We start from the raw sequence: 16554 nt of genomic DNA, 5'->3' as shown, positions 1-16554 counted from the left end.
AAAACTGCCTTGTAGTCACTGACCCATCTTGATGGCCCCACCTCTTTCTCAAGTAAACATTTATCAAAACATAAAGACACTGATGGGACAGCACCCCTAAACTCACATCAAGACATTTCACAACAGAACACACCCAGCACTGAAACTCAAAAACAGAGCATGTTAAAATTATGTTGTATGAATTTACTTGCATTTAAAACAAATCTGGGATGGAATCTGGAGAAATGGCTCAGTGGTTAATAAAACAGACTCCTAAATCCAAGTTTAATTCCCAGCACTTATATCAGGCAGCTAATAAACACCTGTGGCTATAGCTCCAAGAGAATCCCATGCTTCTGACCTCTGGACACCCTCTCATGCATGAGTACATTACTCCCCTACACACACACACACACACATACACACACACACACACACACACACACACACACACACACGGAGTAGGGGTACATTTTAAATCTTGGTTGAGGTGATTGATACCAGTATTCAGGAGAATCAGACTAAGTAGGAGACCTTGTGTGGAAAAAAAAAAAAAAATATATATATATATATATATATCCAGGCTGAACATGCATATCAGTTCATAAAGCCTTCATCGAACACAAATAAAACCCTGGGTTCAAGAGGGAAATAAACCAAACAAAACCAATAACAAACAAACAAACAAAAAGGCTGATATGTGGTGTACACCTATAATCCCAGCACTTGGGAGACAGGGACAGGAGGAACAGAAATCTAAACCAGCCTTGTCTGTAAGCCAAGTTCAAGGCCATCCTTAGACACAATAGATCCCATTTCGAACAAAGCAAAACAAAACAAAGGAGCCATCTTCCAAAAGTCTCCTTTCTGTCCTCACTCAGCCACTAGCCCTTCGGAATGAAACTGATTCTCTGATTCTTAAAAGATTCATTTTTATTATTTTTAATTCTGTGTGTCTGTGCATGTGTGTGTGTGTGTGTGTGTGTGTGTGTGTGTGTGTGTGTGTGTTCCTGCAGGTGAGTACAGATGTCCAGGGTAGCATGGGATCCCTTGGAGATGGAGTTCCTGACAGTTGGTAACTGTCACAGATGTAAGGAACTGAACAGTTTCTGGTCCTCTGCAAGAACAGCCTTCACACACTTCACTACCGAGCAGTCTCTCCAGCCCCAATTCCCCAATTTGTGGTGTCTTCATATGCTTGGTTCTCAACTCCCCCCCCCCGCCCCTTTCTCTCTCTCTCCTTTATTCTCTTTCTTTCTTTCTTGTTTTTTATTCTTTGAAACAGGGTCTTGCAGGAGAACCCTGGCTGCCCTTGAACTCATGAAAAACGTCCTGCATCAGATTCCTAAGTGCTAGATTTTTATGTGTATGCAGTTACCACTCCCAGAAAGGTTTGGGAGTCTATGAATGAACTCACCCAGGGTATACTCTTTAGCTTCTGCTTTTGCTCAGCGACATCATTAGTTGAAGGATTTATTAATTTTCCTTGCTATGTGATACTCTTCGGTGTGGATGTGGCACTGAATGCTTGTTCAGCCTCCAGTGGACACCTGGATCATTTGGAATTGTTCGTTGCAGTGTTGGTGGCCATTTCGTTGGGTGTCAACCTAGCAGGGGAAACACTGGATCAAAGGGAACCCACATAATCATACTAGGAGAACAAGGACTGGAGGCGTGGCTCAGTGAGTGCTACAACTGTCACTGAACGTGCACAGTCGCCAGTTCTAACTTAACGCTGGGTTGGGGAAAGTCTGACCAAGAGTCCAGGGCCAGCCTGGGCTACAACACATGCAATGAGTATGATAGAAAATGAAAAGAAGGATAGGCATGTGGCTCCGTAACAGAACACAGGTAGGCCTTGCATCCTCAGGCCCTAGGTCCACTGCCAAGGTAGAGGGGTAATGACATTTTTGCCATGTAAGATCCGGAGTTCCATCCCCCGGATCTCACATAAAGGTAGGAGAGAACATTGTTGTCCTCTCATCAACATATGAGCACAATAATAATAAATAAATGCCGACCATTTTTTCTAAATCTATTCCAATAAAATTGTGGCGGCTTCCCTACATAGGTGAATATCTTTCCACACTCCGGCCATCGGGAGACTTTAAGGGGCCCTGTAGCCTTGCTAGCCAGCATTTATCCAGCATGTTCCCACTTCACAGAAGGTAACTGAAGTTCAGAGAGAAGTTTGTACTGCCTCCTAGACCTCGCCAGAAGCCAGAACTGCCAACCTCTCTTCCATGCCCCCCCCACCTCCGCATCCTGCCCCCATTATGCCCTCCCAGCCTAACTGTCGGGGGCGGGGGTGGGTGGAGGGAAGACAAGACAGGGTCACGTGGAGCTAGGTTCTGAGGAAGGAAGCCAGGCACAGCACAGACGGCTGCTGGTTCTGGACTGGTCAGGAAATCAAGGTAAGGGAGGGTGTACGTGTGGCTCCCTCAAGTCTGTTCCTTGGAGGCAAAGCTGAGAAGAGACCAGGGAAGATGAAAACAGAATGTGGACAGACAATGTACAGAAGTGTCACCTTTTGGTCTTGTAGCAGAGACTCCGCCATGGACCCACCCTTGCAGAGTGAAGATTGCCGAACGCAGCCCTCGCTGCCCTCTCCGCTGACATCCTATCGTTGGCACACTGGAGCCAGAGGGTTCCGCTGGGGCCGCTTCGCAGGCTGGGGAAGGACCCTGAGCCATCAGGAGCCCATGGTGAGCAGCCAGCCAGCCCCTAGATCTCTGTTTCGTCGGGTCCTCTCTGCACCCCCTAAGGAGTCACGGCCCAATCGCCTCCGGTTTTCCAAGTCCCTGTGGGGGAGGCACAGGAATGAGGCACCGCTGGAACCCAAGCCAAATCCGAAGGCCCCAGGTACAGTCTCCCCCAACCCAGCTGGGACTAGGCTGGGTGGCCGGATGCCTGGGTGTTTGTCTAGCATCAGCCCTCTAGACACAGGAAGTTGTGGGGAGTATGAAAACCCAGCAGGAAGCGGCTGGGGCCCCTAGCAGGCCTCATCTATCTTTCCCCTGAAACTGGGGTGAGGAAGACTCTCAGGCCCCATAGGCAGCTGGGGTTCAGAAAGGGACATTGAATGGATGAACTTTAGTACTGTGTGGATATCTAATGGTTCTTGGCCCTGATGGTTGCTGTCTTCTGTATCCAGTAACCAAGCCATTGACTGGGCTCGGATTTCAGCTGCCTATGTATAGCCCCTGTCTTACTTTGTTTCCTTGAGTGTGAAATTCTCCATCTCTGCCTTAAAGACAACATTCATTCATTCAAGCAAATGTTTATTCATTCAGTGTGTGTGTGTGTGTGTGTGTGTGTGTGTGATCACAACACATGTGTTGAGGTCAGAGGACAACATGCATTTATTTACTTATTTATATTGGGAAGGAGACAAGCCAGCCATAGTTCACATGGGGGGTCAACGGACAGCTTTCAGGAGTCAACTCTTCCCTTCTATCATGTGGGTCCTGGGGATCAAAGTCAGACAGTAAGCCTTGGTGGCAAGCACCTTTACCTTCTGAGCCATCTTGCTGGCCCAAGCAGTTTTTTGAATATCGAATTGGTTCTAGTCTAGGCCGAAGCACTGAGAACAGCTGTGAGCAAAGCAGATGACACTCCCTGCCCGGTGGAGTTCTCATTGTAGTGGGGGGGGGGGGCATTACAGACAGAAAAATGACGTCGGTTTGAAGACAGCGGATGCTGCAAACTGAGAACTGAGAGACGGGAGGAGACCAGGGCCTAGTGTATACCAAGAGACCCATTAGTAGGACAGAGTTAGGGCGTCGGATGTGGCTCAGTGGTAGAGGGCACTTGTTTAACATGGGAGAGGCTGTGGGGTTGTGTGTATCACCCCTAGTGGTAAAACGGGGTAGAAAATAAACTGAGCCGATTGGTGTTTCCTGGAAGCTCCTGGTTAGCTAACTCAGCACTTTTCGAGAAATTCTTGAAATGCCTTCCATTCATTTTAGAGCCAGAGCTACTAAAATCCCAGCCCTGGGAAGGCAGGAGCGGGAGATGGTCGGGTCTTGAGTCCTAGGCCAGCCTAAGCCTTATAACAAGGCTTTATCTCAAAACACAGGAGGCTCTGGATCTGTGACTGGCAAGTAAAAGCTCCTGGTGGTCGAGGGGAGACTGAAACCCCACATGGTCAGAGGAGACTGACTCCAAAATGTTGTCCTTTGACCCTCATATGACCCTACATAAATAAGTAAATAAATTCGAGTTGCTCTCTGGCCTCCACTTGTGCCGTGACAAATGTGTGTACAAGCACAAACTAGATAAATGTCATAGAATGCAACCCCACGTTAATATTATATTTAGAAAAGTGGTTTCATATTATAAGGATATTTTTTGTCCAAGACAGGGTCTTACAACTTAGATCTAGCTGGTCTCAGACTCACAGATCTGCCTGTCTCTGTCTCCTGTTTGCTGGAATTAAAGGTGTATATCACCATGCCCAACTGTTTTCTTTCTTTCTTTCTTTCTTTCTTTCTTTCTTTCTTTCTTTCCTTCTTTCTTTCTTTCTTTCTTTCTTTCCAGTTTAGGAAGTCACACACAAAGGTGAGTGCTCTGCTGCTGAGCTAAGATCCCAGTTCTGCAGAAGCAGTCTCTGAGACCCAGTAGAGTGTCAGAGGTTACCCACTACATAGGCTCCAGACAGAGCTTTCTACCAAACAAACCTGCTCCTTCTTAGCTCAACATCTTCCACAGTGGGGATCGGGTAGCACACTGGTGAAGTGTATGCTTAGTACAAGCCAATCCTGGGGCTCAGTCCCCAGCACCACCGATAAACAAACCCCAAGTCCTAAGTGGTTGCAGATACTTCAGTTCAGCCTTCTTGCCCTTCCCTGTATTTCCCTGGGCTTTGCCCGACCACCGGCCTTTGTTCAGAGTCTCCATATCCTTTCTCTTTCAACTTGGCTGAGTGGAATCCAAACTTGAGTTCAGAACCTAGTGCGCATGTCCTCTGTCAGGGTCAAGTCCTTCCTGACCCACCCCCCATCATCACCACTCCAAGAAAGAAAACTCCCGTAGACTTACAACTTTTTCTATACCATTCTCAAATGAATCCTTTCCACTGTGTGTGTGTGTGTGTGTGTGTGTGTGTGTGTGTGTGTGTGTGTGTGTTCACAGCATGCAGAGGTCAGAGGATAGCACTGTAGAATTTGTTCTCTCCTTCCACCTTTATGTGGGTTCCGGGGGTTGAATTCACATCAGACTTGCGTGGCTGGTACCTCTACCTGTTGAAGCACCTTGCTGTTCCTAGAGTAGTTATCTATAGAACAGGCCACAGCTCGTGCCCCATCGTTCTCTCCCTCTCTCTCTTCCTCCTCTCCGTCCCTCCTCATTTTTAGAATAAGGTCTCAAATTACTAATCCAAACTTGCCTGGAACTCATCCTCCTCCTAGCTCAGTATGTCAGGTTCTGGCATTACAGGCGTGTGCTACGAGGCCCACCTTTGCCCAGTTTCTTGGTTAAGAATGATTGTGTTAGAAGCCTGGCTTAATCACACCCTAAGCTGTGTGGTTCTGGGTAGGCCACTCAGCCTTTCTGGGACTCAGTTCTAAAGCTCTTTAAATGGCTTTTGAAGACTGAGTGAGAAAAATCATGAAGAGCACTGACAGTTCTGCACGGGGAGCCGGTGGGCCGTGTCCACCTCTAGGGTTGTGGAGAACAAATCCTGGAGAAGTAAAGAGGTGCCCAAGGGCACCCAGCCTGCTTTTTTTGCTGAAGCGTGCACCTTCAGAGGGAGAAGGGGAGACTCTGAAATCAGCATCCCCTCCTCTTCCCAGAGCCAGGGCTGGAGTTGGCAGTGGCCCCAGATCTACCTGTTGCACGGATCCCTGAGCCTCCCACTCCGGACATGCCTGTTTGGAACATTGATGGCTTTACCCTGCTGGAAGGAAGGCTGGTGATGCTCGGTGAGGAGGAGGTAAGGAGAGCCGGGGAGGGAGGGGAACAGGACAGAGCTGGCGTTAAGGGGGCGAACACCAGAAGTGTACCTACCCCCCTCATGTGTGCCTTCCCGTTCTGACTGCTCACTTGTATGGGAGGACAGGGTCCTCGTCAAATCCGAGTGGGAAGTGCCAGCTCAGAAAGCAGCATGCAGGCCGCCTTGGGGAACCTCAAGGATCCAGGTAAATTTGGGGGTTTGGGGAGGCTGGAGGATGGAGAAGCCTTTCAGAGTGATTTATAATGTACCTTGCTTTCTACTCTCAACCTCCTACCCCTGACCACCCACAGTTCGGACTCCTGGAAAAACCGAGCCGGAAGCTACTGGTTCCAACCAGGCCCACAATGTCCGGGTATGGTAGCCAGTTTGACAGGGTCGGGGAGTGGCAGGGGAGAACAAGATCTCCCAGACCTTGGCCTCAGACATGCTCTACCATCTAACTATATCTGCAGACCTATTTCATAAAACGCACACACGCACACGTTAGCACCAGGTGTGGTGGTGCATGGCTGTAATCTAGTCACAGAGACAAGGAGATTGCTTAGGCTCCATAGTGAGTTCCAAGAAGCCAGAGTACATACTGAGACTGAACAGTAAACACACACACACACACACATACACACACACACACATACACACACATACACACACATACACACACACATACACACACACACACACATACACACGCATACACACACACATACACACACACATACACACACACATACACACATACACACACATACACACACATACACACACATACACACACATACACACACATACACACACACATACACACACATACACACACACATACACACACATACATACACACACATACACACACATACACACACACATACATACACAGACATACATACACACACATACACACATACACACACATACATACACACACATACACACACACACACACACACACACGCAATGACTATTTTAATTTTATGATCTCTGCTTCCTGAGTAATGGGAGTCACAGTCCTCAGCCTAGAGGGCCAGGAAAAAAATAGACCATGGTTAGGTCACTGGCCAGCTCTGAGCCTCTGCATCTATTGTCACCCAGAGCTAATGACAAAGTTCCTCTCTTGCTTTTGTATTATTTGGATCTCTCTCTCTCTCTCTCTCTCTCTCTCTCTCTCTCTCTCTCCCTTCCTTCCTTCATTTATTTATTTGGGAAGGCTCTCTGTGTAGTCTTGGCTGTCCTAGAACTCACTATGTAGACTAGGCTGGCCTCAAACTCACAAAGATCCAACCGCCTCTGCCTGCTGAGTGCTGGGATCAAAGGCATACACCACGCCTAGCTCCTGCTGGCCTCTGGTTCTCAGCAATCCTCCTGCATCTGCATCCTGACTGCTGGGATGATAGGTATGAATCCACCACCCTGTTCCCTCCATATTTACAAGGGGTGCATAGAGAATTCAGGGAAGTGAGTGGCTGGTACCTTAGAGATGCAGCTGCTGGGGCTGAGAAGATAGTTCAGTAGCTAAGCAGCATGAGGACCAGAGTTTGGATCCTCTGCCCCCATGAAAATGCTAGAGAAGCGGGAAGGCTGCCTGTGAGTCTAGTACTTGGAAGGTGAAGGCCAGGAATCTGCAGAACAATCCAACAGCTGCCGAATCACTGAGTTCTAGATTCAAGTGAAAGACTCTGCCTCCTGGTGGAAAGCACCCGAGGAAACTTGATGCCAGAGCCTCAGCACTCCACATACACATGTGTACACATGCCCGCTCACATGCATGTGTGCACACACATACACATCACACACAAGAACACATGAAAAAAATTATCCTAAAGATCAAAAATGGGAGCCTGCCTGGTTTTCCAAGTTCTAACGAAATGAGTCTTACTTTCCAATTTCCTTTTGTTCTGTTACATTTTTGAATACTGGCCAAAAGCCTTTGCTTTCCTTGACACTCTGAGCTTTTCAACAGTCCCTGCCCATTTCTATCTGCCATGCTTGCTAACCTCTACTGCTGAGCATGCTGGCTAACCTCTACTGCTGAGCATGCTGGCTAACCTCTACTGCAGAGCATGCCGGCTAACCTCTACTGCAGAGCATGCTGGCTAACCTCTACTGCAGAGCATGCTGGCTTTCTTGGACAGTGACTCAAAAGGCACGAGTAAGGGAGGTGGGAAGCAGGGAAGGAAAGAGGGGAGAGGAGGGGGAAAGAAACGCAAGCTGTTGGGCAGGGGAAGATAACGCCAGTGATTTGAAAGCATTTGCCCCAGCATTGCACAACATAAATCTAAATGGCATCTGCTGGTTCCAGATGTTAGTGCAGCCTGGACTTGGGACCCTCAAAGATCCTCGGTGGGGACAAAGCTGAGGAAAGATCACGGGGTTCTCCCTAGCTCACACCCCTCTCTGCCTCTTTAGAAGTTACTCAAGAGGCTGAAGGAGAAGAAAAGGGCCAAGTCAGAACTGGGAGCCCACACCCCTCGAGATGGGTAAGCGTCTCTGCGAAGCTGGAAGGCTTGTGTTGCAACATTGTTGCGGTCGGTCAGCAGCTCTGGGTTCCTTCTCCCCTGCCGGTTCTCTCTAGTCGGTTCCATGCCAGGTGAACTTGGGGCCACAAAGACCCCAGCTATTTTTTCTCATCTCCTGGCTGAACGGTGGGAGTCATCTCCAATGAAATAGAAGCTCACCGAAGACTCTGGATCTAGGAACTCCCAAGATTGCATGGACATCCATAAGGAATGGGGTGGGGAAAGGAAACAGCGGATCAATCGCTAAGAGACAGCAGCTAGGGAAACTAAAGATTAGAAAGCTAAGGACTGAGTGAACGAAGAATGACGCCTTGTTCCCCTTCACTGGCTCCAGACCCCCCAGTGCTCTTGGTTCCCGAGAATCGCTGGCCACACTGTCCGAGCTGGACCTCGGTGCTGAGAGAGACGTGAGAGTCTGGCCGCTGCATCCCAGCCTCCTGGGCGAGCCACACTGCTTCCGGGTAACTGAGGGACCCACCTTAGCCTCTACTAACCCCTTGGCACCATCTCAGCCTCTATTAAACAATCGACCCCCCCCCCCCCGCCCCATCCCAAACAGGTAGCCTGGGCAGGTGGGAGCTGCTGTTTCTCTTGTCGCTCGAGCGCTGAGAGAGACCGTTGGATTGAGGACCTTCGTCGGCAGTTTCAGCCGAGCCAGGTCATTGAGGGGAGGGGACAGACACAGAAAACCCTTTCACCAGCCAGGCCCTGCCCCATTTACACCACCCAGTTTGTCCCCCCAAACCTCCCATGCAACACACCAGCCCCAATAAATGTCAAACCTTCCCCGGTATCCAGTTCTCCACCTATTCGCTCCCCAAGTCCTGTTTACCAATTGGTCACCAAGTCCTCAGCCCAAGGCTACTCCTCTGTATCCTAAACTTTGTGTAAGACATTCCTCCAAATTTAGATGTGTTCTGCTTAGGACTCCCAGATATTTGTGACTCCAGCCTCTTCCCCAAGAGGTTTTGCAATATCCCCCAGAGAAAGGCTCCCAGATCGCGGTGCTCATCAAGAAGTTACCGTGGGCATCTTGGGTCTTGGAGCGTAGAGATCTCCGACACACCCCCTCCAACCCCACTTCTGCATGTAGGACAACATGGAGCGGCAAGAGACGTGGCTGACGGTGTGGGTTCACGAAGCTAAAGGACTACCCCGAGTAGCTGCACCCGGAGTGCGTGCGGAGCTGTGGTTGGATGGCGCGCTTCTGGCGCGCACTGCCCCCCGGGCCGGCCCAGGCCAACTCTTCTGGGCCGAACGCTTCCACTTCGAGGCGTTGCCACCTGCCCGTCGCCTGTCGCTGCGGCTGCGGGGAGCAGGCCCGGCAGGGACAACCGTGGGCAGGGTGGTGCTGGAGCTGGACGAGGTGAGCATCCCTCGCTCGCCTGCCGCAGGCCTGGAACGCTGGTTCCCCGTGCTCGGGGCGCCGGCGGGTGCGGTGCTACGGGCGCGGATCAGGGTGAGATGTCTGCGCGTGCTGCCGTCCGAGCGCTATAAGGAGCTGGCCGAATTCCTCACCTTCCACTACGGGCGCCTGTGCGGGGCGCTGGAGCCCGCGCTGTCTGCTCAGGCCAAGGAGGAGCTGGCAGCAGCCATGGTGCGCGTACTACGAGCCACCGGCCGAGCGCAGGTGAGAAGCCCTGACTAGCAGACAGCGCTGTGCTGGAAAGAGCCTGCACAGTGTCCAGCGAGGTGGGACACCATGAGGGGCAGGACAAGTGCTGTACGTCTAGAATTTCAGCTGCTAGGGACCTGGCCTTGAACTGTGAGAGGCAGACCCTCAAATGATCCCATTTGAGGAGGAGAGCCCCGACGCACCTTTCTGCTACGGGTGTGTGCCTAAATATCAGCAAAAAGGCACCAGGCCTGTGCCTAGGTATGAAAGATGGGCCAATGACTGAGGTTTCCAAGATTGTTCGATGTGATCTCTGTCCTCCACAGGCACTGGTGACAGACCTAGGAACCGCAGAGCTGGCGCGCTGTGGAGGCCGCGAAGCGCTGCTCTTCCGAGAAAATACCTTAGCCACAAAGGCCATTGATGAATACATGAAACTGGTGGCACAGGAGTACCTCCAGGAGACCCTGGGTAAGCAGAGAGAGGGATTATGCCAGAGGTCCAGGAAGCCCCGGGCGAGACTGCCTTCTGAGAGTGAATGGTGATTGGGTGGAAGTGGAGTTATTTCCCCCACGATGTTTGGTGCTTCCAGAGTAAGTTGGAGATAGGCTTTATCTTAGACAGGGTTTTTACAGCAACAAGTGAAACACCATTACCAAAAAGCAAGTTGGAGAGAAACGGGCTTAGCTTTCACTTCCACGCTGCTGTTCATTATTGAAGGGAGTCGGGAAATCAGATCCTGAAGGCCATGCGGAAGCCATGGAAAGGTGTTGCTTACTGGCTAGTTTCACATGGCTCACTCAACCTGCCTTCTTATAGAACCCAGGACCACCAGGTCGGAGACACCACCACCCACACCGCCCACAATGGAAGGAGCCCCTCACTGATCACTAGTTGAGAAAATGCCTGGTCAGCAGGATCTCACAGAGGCATCCCTCAGCCGAGGCTCCTTCCCCTCTAGTGACTCTAGCTTGTGTCAAGGTGACACACAAAACCAGCCAGTACAGGGCTGGAGGCTGGTGTGCTGTGATTGGGCTCATGACCTGAGACTGCCTGTGCTGGACTGCAGGGGATGTTGTGCGGAGTCTCTGTGCCTCCACTGAGGACTGTGAAGTGGACCCCAGCAAGTGCCCAACACCAGAGCTGCCAAAACACCAGGCTAGACTGCGAAACAGCTGTGAGGAGGTTTTTGAAAACATCATCCATTCTTCCAAGTGAGAATCGGGGACCCAGCACTGAGTACAGCCCCTGCCTCACCGCCACTGCCAAACAAGATGCATGACGTTCAGATTTGATTTACTATTAGGAACAGGCTTACCTCCAAGTCAAATTTAAGTGCACCGGTCTTACCGGCTGTGTCTGGCTACCTACACTGTCCCATACCACCTAACCCCAAGTAACCTGGGACCACCTAACCTTGGTCAACATAAGATTTTAATTTCAGATGGTGCATATTCCTAATCCCATGACCCTTGACCTTAAGAGATCTTGTATGCCAAATTTCATGAAACTGGTTACGGGAAACATGAGCATGTAATCCCTTGGCCCTAGGGTAACTTGCATGCTTAATCCTATGATTTATGATCCTAAGTAATTCTGTAACCCTAACCTCATCTTGTGTTATATTATACCCAGACACCCCAAATTCATGACCTCTGTTTCCATGTGGTCTTTTCTGCCCAAATCTACAAGTTCAGGACCTAAAAGTTGCCACAACTATGCTATCTGGAAGCCAAGCCCTAGGTACTGTTATCCTGGATATCTCCAACCCTGCAACCCAAACAACAGGCTCAGTGAAGTGAAAGCACACAGGCTCCATGCATTGTAGATGACTGACCTGTCATGTAATCTTCCTATGCACCTGGCCCCTAGACAGAAAACCTTGGTCACGCGCACTTTTCTGTCCCTGTCCCCTTCCTCTGACTGTTGCTTCCTCTGCCGCAGCTGCTTCCCGGCAGAACTGGGCACTGTATTCTCACACTGGCGTGAAGCATGCAAAGCAAGAGGCTCGGAGGCACTGGGCCCCCGGCTGGTGTGTGCTTCCCTCTTCCTACGACTCCTATGCCCTGCCATCTTGGCACCTAGCCTCTTTGGCCTGGCACCAGAACACCCTGCTCCAGGCCCAGCCCGAACACTTACGCTCATCGCCAAGGTCATCCAGAATCTCGCCAACTGTGCTCCGTAGGTGTTGGGGTCAGAGAGTGGGGGGTTTGGCACGTGTCTGTCCTGATTTAACCAGTTTGGCTCTAACTCAGGTTTGGTGAGAAGGAAGCCTACATGGCCTTTATGAATAGCTTCCTAGAAGATCATGGACCAGCCATGCAACACTTCCTGGACCAGGTAGCTATGGTGGATGCAGATGCCACACCTAGTGGCTACCAGGGAAGTGGAGACCTGGCCCTCCAGTTGGCAGTTCTTCATGTCCAGCTCTGCACAATCTTTGCTGAACTTGACCAGGTGTGACCTGAACTCAGAACCCTGGGTGCAGGGTAGGAAGGCTGGGAGGCACTGGCACTGGAGAGTTCACAGGACATTGTCCTTATATCCCTTGACAGAAGACCCAAGATAGCTTGGAACCACTACCCACCATCCTTCGAGCCATTGAGGAGGGCCGGCCTGTCCCGGTGTCTGTGCCGATGCGTCTTCCCCGGCTGTCCACTCCGGTCAGATCCAGGTAACCCAAATCTGGCCTGTGTTCTCATGGGTGGCAGCGGAGGGATCGTGTTGAGGTCAGAGCCCGGGGATGGCATTGTGTAAGAAGGCAGGAAGAGAGTCGCCCACTGTGGTCAAAGGGCAAACATTCACAGAGCCAGAGTCCAGGACTGGGATGGAATCATGTCAGAAGTCAGAGAAGCGTTTCCTCCAGGGTCAGAGAAGGTAGCCTTGGGATAAAAGATGAAGGCCATGTGGTCAAATCAGGGGTCAGATGGAAACAAGATTTTATGAAAGTCAGAAAAGCAGAGGGAAAGCTTAGGGCAAACAGGACTAGTGATGGGGTCACAGGTTAGAGACCATTTCCTATCAAATGTCAAGAACAACAGGGTCAGCTCAAGCCCAGAGGCTGGAGAGAAGATAAGGTCAATTAGGAAAAAAGTGGGTACCCTTGTGAGCAGAGGCTGATGCCCTGGGGTCACACTGGAGTCAAAATAATTTAAAGGATCAGGTCAAGGTCAGAAGTCAGAGCCAAAGCTAGAGAGGGGGGAAAACAGTAGGTTGGGATAGTAGTCAGAAGTCAACGACAGAGTCTGATCAAAGTCAATTCTGGTCCTAAGAGAATTCTACTATGTAAAAGTGGGGTTGTTTTTGACTCCAGGCTGGGGTGGAATCATCTCCAGAGTCTGTTAGGGTCTGAATATTCACATCCCACCTCCAGCTTCTCTTCAGGGGAGAAGCCCGGCTTCCTGGCACCCCGCGACCTCCCCAAGCACACTCCTCTCGTTTCCAAGAGCCAATCTCTGCGCAGCTTTGAAGGGGCCGGAAGCTGGGCCCGTCGGCGGGCCGATGAGGAGCGGCCCCAGCGGCGGCCCCGGCCAGTGCTACGCACACAGAGCGTCCCTGCCAGACGTCCTACCTACCATCGCCCTTCTGCGGGTTCCAAACCTCGACCCAAAGGCTCACTACGCACTGGCCCCGCACCTTGCGGACGGGCCTGGACTAGTAGGACTTCTGCCTCGCTACCTCGGAAGCCATCGGTGCCGTGGCAGCGCCAACTGGACCAGCCCGGGGACCGATACCAAACTCTGGGAACGCACCGACCAGTGAGCAAGGTGACATCCGGTCCAGATCCTCACCGGTGTGTGGGGCGGGCTGGGGATAAGGAGCCAGACTAAGGAAGGACCTTAGGGCTCATCTGACTCTGAGACTGTTTTCCCCGTTTTACAAGTTCCCCAACGGGTAGGAATGGGGTAAAATGAGGAAGGGACCTGAGGATGGGTCAGATTACAGCTACTGTCTTCCCACAGCTAGCAGAAATACAATGCGAGGTAGCTGCACTCCGCGAGGAACAGAAAGTTCTCTCCCATCTGGTGGAGTCGCTGAGTACCCACATACAGGCCTTGACGGGGCAGCAAGAGCAGCTCCGCTGTCAGCTGCAGGATCTGGACTCCAGACTGGGAGCTGGGTAAGCCCCTCCCTTCACCGCAGCTCTGATTCCAGCTCCTTCGCCAGGGTCCAAATCTCCTTCAGAAAGTCCTTCTCCGCCTAAACCACCCCTGCCTCCAGGCCCTAACAGCTCTATAACCTAGATGTGTCACCTCCAAGTTACCAGTTCAGACACTCGCAGCCTCTCCCCTGCCAGGCCAATCTCACACCTGTCTTTGACTAGTTTTTTTTTTTTTTTTTTTTTTACTTACTCACACCCCCTCAACCAGCTCCTCCTAACCACCTGATTGGGCCATCTGAGGCCCTTCCTGCCCATTGATCAGTCTCCGCCTTCAAAATGATTAATTAATCCTTCCACCCCCCCCCCCCCCGTCTGCATTGTGTTCCTCCTTGATTTAAACGTAGTCCAGGCTAACCACACACTCTCCATTCTCTTGCTTCAGCCCCAACCCCACCCGCACCCCGAGTTACAGGGTTGCACCACTACACTTGGCTAGTGTACATCTTAGCTGTGCCAAGCTCTAACCAGACCTTGCTTTGGATATACTTATGCCCTGCTTTCTAATCTGAACAAACCCCAACTCCACTCCAAGCTCTGCCCGCTGGGTCCTTGGCAGTCCACCCAGGATGGAAGGGACTTTCCCTGTTTCTGACCTGCCCACTCCCTTGCTCCTGACCCCCACAGGATCTCAAAGTTGGAGTCTAAGGATGGTCTCCCAAGCAGTGGAAGCCTCAGGCTGGAAAGTCTGGTAAGTCTCCTGTCTGAGACAGAGGAGTGAGGAGTCTGCCTGGTAAACACCGGAAACCCCCACCCCAACCTCAAACCCACCCACGTCTATTGCCTTCCCAGGAGCACCGCCTGACTGAGATGGAATGTTTTCGGGACCAGCTGAGGGATACCCTCCAAAGCCTACAGCTTCTTTCAAAAACACCAGGATCTTGGAGCCAGCCCATGACTCTCAAAACACCATGTGTCAATGGAGCTGATCTGTCAATGGGCACTTGAGCATTTCACCCCACTCCATATGGTCTGGAAACCAAGAGAGCCACTACAGAGGATTTTTTGACTGCCTCGGCCCTTCATGGCCTTTGGGGGGGGCGGGCAGAGTGGGAGGTGTCAATCACTCTGGGAACTGTGAGATTGCCCAGTACATCTCCATTTCAGTAAAATCACTAGTTATCCATTCCCTTTCCCAAATTCTTACCTAATTTGAAGTCTCCTCAAGATGGAAATGATTAGCAGATCCTCACTACTGGCGTGATCAAAGGTCATCCCTCTAAAAGATTCCATTCTCTCCTCTGTAAAGTGTATCTAAAACTTCTCTACATTGTGGACAACTCTTAGTTAAAGATAATCAATTAAAGGTATTGATCTTTATTCTGGAAACCTTTTCTATGAAGCACAGATCTCCTATCCACCTGTCCCACCTCATCCCCTACCAAGACCTCAAGCTCCGAGTGACAGAAGTTTTCTAGACTTCCTATCACAACCTGGACACCGTATGGCAGGGACGGCGATGAGTCTGGAAGCAGATGAAGGAAGGGAGTGCACGTGAGAATACAGTTGAGTTCTGTGGCTGGCTCAGTAAGGTGTATGAAACAGGTGACTGGGCTAGCTAATTTACTGAACATTTGACCTAGTTTATGGCACATCACTAATCAAAATGGATAGGTCTACTTAGAGAAGGCTGCCTCAAAATAGGAAATTAATACTTGAACTAAAGGAGTAATCAAATACACACACACACACTCACACACACACACAAACACACCTCACATTTCTTGAGTTCTTTTGGGACTCCCAAACGAGTCATGGGAAAATAATAAAGTAACAGACATAGTTCCTGTCTTCCTCACTGGGTGAAGACAAACATACAACTGATGGATAACTGTATGGGTGGGTGTTGGGAGGACTGTTGAATCCCTTGATTGTGTGGATAAATAGAATCGATGAACTGGTACATGGGGGGGATATGGGTAGACAGGTAAAGTGGATTTTTGGATAGATGAGTAAGTGTTAGAGAGGTGAATGGATAGGTGATTTATTTATTGGGTTGTTGAGTGGTTGACAGATTGAGCATGTAGATAAACGGGTGGACAAATGGGTGATGGATGAGAGAATGCAACCAGTTTATGATGTGTGTATATGGGCTAATCTGGAGGCTATGATCCTGAAGACTAGGTGGAAGAGAGCTTGGCATTCAGGGCAGACATAAAGTCATGGAAATGTTGAAGTCCAATACAAACAACGAGGAAAGACAACTACCTTATGATTGGGACAGACTGAAAGCTAAGGACTGACTGGGTGGGGTCCTCAATGATCCATGAATGACCCAAGAAAAAACTTCCATGCTTCCCTCCCACTCACCTGTTATTAACAAACCTAGTATAGA

General features: G+C 50.5%; 1 protein-coding gene across 2 annotated transcripts; it reads left to right on the top strand.

The window, feature by feature from the left end:
- Positions 1-2465: 2465 nt before the first annotated feature.
- Positions 2466-15539, top strand: RASAL3 (RAS protein activator like 3; the record flags this gene model as incomplete). 2 transcript variants are annotated; one of them, XM_080935810.1, is made up of 17 exons in its annotated part: positions 2466-2841; positions 5772-5911; positions 6038-6116; positions 6223-6284; positions 8339-8406; positions 8780-8906; positions 9005-9103; positions 9539-10075; positions 10387-10531; positions 11130-11274; positions 12005-12241; positions 12316-12517; positions 12616-12734; positions 13434-13827; positions 14023-14180; positions 14847-14910; positions 15012-15539. In XM_080935810.1, 17 exons carry the CDS (start codon positions 2466-2468, stop codon positions 15165-15167), a joined length of 3108 nt encoding a protein of 1035 aa, XP_080791936.1. In that variant the 3' UTR covers positions 15168-15539. The 2 variants fall into 2 exon arrangements, with proteins under 2 accessions (XP_080791936.1, XP_080791935.1); XM_080935809.1 differs by having other exon boundaries at positions 8336-8406.
- Positions 15540-16554: the final 1015 nt, after the last annotated feature.

The sequence above is a fragment of the Micromys minutus genome, assembly GCF_963924665.1.
Source record: "Micromys minutus genome assembly, chromosome: 22".
Classification (NCBI taxonomy): domain Eukaryota; kingdom Metazoa; phylum Chordata; class Mammalia; order Rodentia; family Muridae; genus Micromys; species Micromys minutus.
This window is presented reverse-complemented; position numbering and strand designations above follow the sequence as displayed.